Source organism: Eubalaena glacialis, chromosome 3 (genome assembly GCF_028564815.1).
Source record: "Eubalaena glacialis isolate mEubGla1 chromosome 3, mEubGla1.1.hap2.+ XY, whole genome shotgun sequence".
In the NCBI taxonomy this organism is placed as follows: domain Eukaryota; kingdom Metazoa; phylum Chordata; class Mammalia; order Artiodactyla; family Balaenidae; genus Eubalaena; species Eubalaena glacialis.
Genome location: NC_083718.1, coordinates 165,911,603 through 165,917,602, shown reverse-complemented (window position 1 = coordinate 165,917,602; position 6,000 = coordinate 165,911,603). Strand labels below are relative to the sequence as shown.

Sequence of the window (6,000 nt, the reverse complement as noted above, 5' to 3'; positions counted from 1 at the left end):
ATCTTGTTTATTCACTGAGAGAACAGATAGGTTTGAAATTATCAGCACGGCTCTGGGATAGGTGGAGGGAGGAGGTGGCTTCTCAGCAGCCCGTGGCGCACCTCCAAGGCCCCAGGACAAGCTCGGAGCAGACAGTGGAGTTCAGGTTTGTGGCAGTGCGGTGGCAGCCAGACCTAGGACAGAGCCTTCCCCTTCACTTGTCATCCGGTCAGGCCACCCCAACTGGTGGCCAGATTGCTTAAAAGAGACTAAAACAGAAGGCACTTTGTGAGCCTGTAAGACGCAGTTTACACAGCACGGTGTGCTGCTCCTCCTCAGCGGACCTTTTGGGGGCTTTGGTGGGTAGGAAAGAGTCACTTTCATGGGTAGGAAGCAACTTTATTGGGTGATTTACCCTTCTGTATCCAAACCCTATGCCTTGGGTAAGCTAAAGGACAGGCACCCTTGCATTCCAGAAATATGTTCGCCTCAACTCTGGCTAGGGTGCAAGGGTCCTGAGTGGTCCTGGTGGCTGGCTCAATCTCAGGCAATGATCAGCTCAGCTCAGTTTCTCTCCTACCCTCTGCCGTTCTGGATATTGCTTCCATGGGATTGAATGTACCTTGACCTCTGGATATTGGCTGATCCTGAGCCCGCCAGTTACTCAATTCGGGATGACTAAGAGGTGGAGGGCTGACCCTCCTTCCTGAAGCAATTGGGCAGCCCTGGCCTGAGATAGTTCTCATGGATCCCAATTAGACTTGGCATCCTGCCAAGGGGAGTCACTCATGTGGTGCACGGAAGGGAAAGTGGAACACCATGTGCACCTCCCGTACATCCAGCTTAAGGCTCTGCTTGGCCACTAATGGCGAAGCAGAGGAGACAGATGTCATGGCACATCATGCTGGGTGTCTTTAGAAGGCAAGAACATTAAGTGGCAGAGGAAGACTCTGGGGGTAAGGAGGACGTATCATTCTTAAAAAGCAAACTGTTTCCTTGGTACACATTTCCATATGGGATAAGCCCACACTACATATGGATAGAGAGATGTGCGGAGAACCACAGACACCCACACGCTCTGCGCGGGGCCTGCCTGAGGATTCCCTGTCACGGCCTTGCTTCCTCTGCCTCTGAGGTGACAGTTCCCAGTGTGCCAGGGAGAGGAGGGCTGTATAAACTGGGCTCCGACTGTTGGAGGCAACTGCCTTTTCCACTTACGTCAAACTCACAAGGCAGAATACATCCCAGAAAGCGCTGAAGTTTTGTGATGATTCACAGGCATCTGTGAGCAGTAGGTCCCCTGAGCAAAGCTGTAATGAAAACGGCAACAGGAGCGCCCTCTTACTGACTCTCAGGCTTGAACCTGTGGCTCCGGATGCTTTGATTGCCATAAAACTAGCAAGAACATGGGAAAGGTCCAATTTAAAAGCCAGAATATATTTTGCTGAAAATATGAATATGTGCGTGCCTTCCAGAGACTGTGCTCCCTGAGGGAGACCTGCACAGTTCGTTAGGACATAAACGGGAACAAGAGGTAAGGAAGGGCTTCACTTAGTAGAAAACTAGCAGCATCGTTTGGCTCCCTGGGGCATCCCCCGGGGTCCTCATCAAGCAGCCTCTCCGTAGCGGGAGGGGCGTGCCTGGTCAGCACAGCTATAACTCATCCATCATGGCAAGCAAATCATCGCCCTTGCTGGCACTCCGCCTTGGCTGGTCCAAGATCTCAAACTCCCCCATGATCCGAGCCAGCTCTTTGTTCGTCTGCTGGTCCTGTGAGAGAAATGAGAGGTGGAAGGGAATGAGGAGGATGTGTGGGCACCATGGCCTCTTTGTGCAGTTGGTAGTTAATTTTCCCACCACTGTGATGCATTTCAGTTCCTCACCTGTTTGGCAGAATAGGGACTACATTACGTGCCGATTAGAGAGGAGAAGGGAGGGCCTTTGAAGTTCAATGTTATTATAAGATGAGGAGGGGAATAAGATTTGACTTGTGTAATCCCCTGCACACACCTGAGTAGCTTGGATGTTGATAACTTCATAGGATAACTCTTCTGGCCTGGTTAGCGCTGCCTGTCTGTACAAGATGGTAGAGAAATGGGTCAAAGGTTAGGGTTTTCTCCCTGCTAGTGTGGCAAACTGGCCCTTGATAATTTGGCAACCTATTTTTTCTGCCTCACCTTCTGCCCTTTCCATTCAACTTTCTACCCTGTCCCCAACCAGTGCACCCTACACTCCAAGAAGTCCTTTTATGTCTCTGTGCCTTTGCACATACTACTGCCAAGAATGTTTTCCCCCTTCCTCTGCTTGGCAAACTCCAAGACCCAGCTCAGTTGCCAATTCCTTCAATCCGCGGGTACAAAGTCAGTCGCCGTGTCCTCCACTGGAGTGTTTATGACATGGCGCTTGAGTGACTTGTGCACGTGTTCATGCTCCTACGACACTGGGAGTGCCTGAGGACAGGTCCCAGGTTTTCCGCTCCACCTGTGGGTCCCCACACGTACCACAGTACCTGCCACTTCAGTGGAGAGGGGAATAGAAGGCAACCCCCATCCCAAATATTTAGTTGCGAGGAGCATCACATGAGATAATGAAGGCAGAGGTGCTCTGTAAACTGTGAAGGGCTGTGTCAGTCTCAGTGAATTGCCACCACTATTGGTTCTGGGGGAGACTGATCCCAAAGATATCATGCTCTGACCTCCTTCTGGTTTCTTAACAGTCTTTTGTTAACATGATTATCTTGACTTCCAATTCTCTCATTGAGTTGTGCTTTGCCAAATGAAACATTAGAACTATTTTTTGAATGAATCCACAAAGTTCAGGCTATTTAATACTGGTGGATTCTTCTTTAACTAGGTTATTGAGTTTGCTGGTATTTCATTTGTGATCTTTACATCTGTGTTTATAAGTGTCATTGGTTTATAACAGTCCTTTTTCGGTTCTTATCACACTTAGGGTTTTTATATAGGTCTCTAAAGAAACAGGCTGAAAACGTACTCTTCCTCTTCATCAGTGGTGAAGAGATTCAACCGGAATCCTGGCTCAGGGCCACTGGGTTTCTTAATCTCCATGCCTCCTATCAGCCTGGCCAAGAGATTCAGCTCTTCTTTAGCAAGAGGGTTTGGAGCAATGCTTTCCTGCAGGAACAGTTTCATGACTTTTAGCCACATGAAGGTGATCACATTTTCTGCTGAGACCCCAGAGCCACGGGTTGGTATTATAAAACGAGGCAAAATGATAACAGTTTAAATTACTTCTGGGAAGGACCGGGTCCAACTGAAACATAGAAAACAGGCTTAACCAAGAGAGAAATAACCTGTGTCAGAAGCAGAGGGCCTCTAACAAGGCACAAACCAGAGATTCTCAAGATGAGGGGAGGGCCCCAGGGATCCCCATTCTCCTCAAACTACCTTCCTCCTTGAAGGAGAAGAACATTGCTTCTCCTTCAGGCAATCTAGTTCCCCCAGCCTTTACAAGTAGCCTGGCTGGAGGCTCCAGGTCCAAGGGCACTCATTCCACGGGAGTGACCACTCTGCGCTCAGGTGGTGACCGTGAACAACCCCTCCCCCCGTCCCCCCACCGAATCCCTTCCGTCCTGTGGCTCCCACTCTCACTGCCTGGTCCCACTGCAGCCTTCCCCCCTCCTCCTAACCGGCTCTCTCTAACCCAGCCTTCCCCTGCTGTGCCTCTTGAATCAGGCCCCATGTCCCTGCCCAGGCGAATCTCTGGCCACTGCTGCTATCGTGTTATGATCTAGCCATGTGGGAGAGACTCTGCCTCCCTGCTTCCCCCAACACTATGCCTCTGGGTGCCTTTGCTCGTACTGTCACCTGGGTTTGTATGCCTATTTCTCCCTCTGGGCTATTTAGTATCTTCTTCACTCTACAGCCTCGCTTGAATGTCGCCTCCGCTGAAAAGCCTTCTTGTTTCCTGTCCCCCGCTCCCACCCCCCTGGACAGGACGTGTTCTGACACAGCTCTTTACTCAGAATGCCCAGCGAGCGTCTTCCGTCTTCCGCCATGTTGTAGTTATTTGTTCCATCACTGTCTTTATAAGCCCCTTCAGGATGGGACCACATCTAAGCCAGCTCTGTCCTGGGAACCCAGCCCACAGACGTAGTTCAGTAAATGTTTACAGAATAACTGAATATTCCATGATTTGTCCTATAGCTAGCTGGTAGCTAGTTCAGTGAAAATTTGTACAACAGAATTCAGAGGACCAAAAACCCCATTTTGAACTTAGCTTCCACATCATTACACAGGGAAGCATTGAAAAGGGATGTTTGAAGGATCAGAATACACACAAGGGCTAAACTCAGCAACCACGGACCTCGCAGCACTGGTACGATGCTATTTCACATGTCTTGGTGTGTGGTTCCTGCTTAATTATGGTGGTGGAGCCAAGCTTAAAATTACCTAATTAGTCAGATCACTGGAAGTCTCCATGAGAAACTGTAATTAAAAACCTGTGTGATGGGGACTTCCCTGGTGGCACAGTGGTTAAGAATCCGCCTGCCAATGCAGGGGACACGGGTTCGAGCCCTGGTCTGGGAAGATCCCACATGCCACGGAGCAACTAAGCCCGTGCGCCACAACTACTGAGCCTGCGCTCTAGAGCCCGCGAGCCACAACTACTGAGCCCACATGCCGCAACTACTGAAGCCCGCGTGCCTAGAGCCCGTGCTCCACAACAAGAGAAGCCACCGCAATGAGAAGCCCGTGCGCCTCAATGAAGAATAGCCCCCGCTCGCTGCAACTAGAGAAAGCCCGCGCACAGCAACGAAGACCCAACGCAGCCAAAAATAAATAAATAAATTAAAAAAATTAAAAACCAAAAAACCTGTGTACTGGTAAGGCGGAATGGAGAAGATTGCAAACAATGAGGGAAATGTTGGCCAGCTCTGAAATCTAGAGATCCCTCCCTCTCCCCGTCCAGACTCTTGTATCTAGAAATAAGCTATGAAGATAAACAAGGGAGGCAGAAGCTCACCTGTGTCTGTGCAGCTAAGTTCTCTGATGCTCCAGACATATGGGTTTCCACGGGCCGGTTCACACTGTACCTGGTGGCAACAGAAAACCACGAAAACATTGTCCAGGCCTTTTACCCTGACTTCCTTCTAACTCAATTAGTGCATAGTTTTTATTTTGAGGCATTGAAAAGTGTCCAGAAAGGTGCTGGGAATACAGAATACAATTAAGTGGGTGTCAACCACTCAAATTTTGCTTCTTCCCCAAACAAAATATCTGGAAAGCTGTGTGGAAATTTTTTCTCTGGCAAAGTAATGTGTATCGCTGAAAAAACGTGATCGGTACATGAAGGCCAGGCACTGTTGGATCGCCACTGCAACAAAGGTTTTGGCTAGTTCTCTTGCATGGCTATTTAAAATTATTTATCTTTTCAACTTGCTAAGTTACCTTATGTTGGGAAATCTGAGGTGCCCTTTGGAAACGTCGGGGCTCTGCACGCTGTGTATCTAAGGGGAAATTCCTCCAATTGTCAGCAGGGATTTTTCATAGCAGAAGTCAAGCTGGTTTTTTAAGTGAAGGGACCTCCGTTGGACTTGAATTCATTTGGGGAAGGAAGAATTTGCTTACATATTAGTTCCCAGTTTCAGGACTCGGTCTCCATAGAGTTCAAAAGACCCTTCTTTGGGGGCAGCGACATAGCTCCCGCCGTGCTTGAATTCTGCCTTCCTCACTTCTTCGCCTTTGTTGTTGAATGTTCTACAATACAAAGTAGGACGTGATGACGTGTTCTCCAAGCTTGGAGAGTCCCGGAGGCTTCTTTATTCTTGGTACTATGGGACCAAAGGGAATTCATGCACTGCTTCAAGATAAAGATGCTGGTTGATGTAATGAGAGTAATATAATAATAATAATAATAATATTTATTGAGTACATGTTACGTGCCGGATGCTGTGTAGCACTTTGGAGCATTACAGTATTATCTTATTCATCCTCACAGTAAACATTCAATAGATGAGGAGATAAATCCTGGAGAACTGGGTGGTTTGCTTCAAGTGTC

At 48.5% G+C, this 6,000-nt stretch overlaps 1 protein-coding gene across 1 annotated transcript in view; it reads right to left on the bottom strand.

Annotated features, from left to right (window-relative positions):
- Positions 1-6,000, bottom strand: part of OSCP1 (organic solute carrier partner 1) — a 28,110-nt gene continuing 22,110 nt past the window's right edge. The window contains exons 6-10 of the mRNA XM_061186780.1: positions 5,571-5,699; positions 4,966-5,035; positions 2,974-3,113; positions 1,990-2,053; positions 1-1,749 (exon numbers count right to left, since the gene is read on the bottom strand). Of these exons, the coding sequence (XP_061042763.1) occupies positions 1,633-1,749; positions 1,990-2,053; positions 2,974-3,113; positions 4,966-5,035; positions 5,571-5,699 (520 nt within the window). The 3' untranslated portion in view covers positions 1-1,632. The remainder of the gene's footprint in view (positions 1,750-1,989; positions 2,054-2,973; positions 3,114-4,965; positions 5,036-5,570; positions 5,700-6,000) is intronic.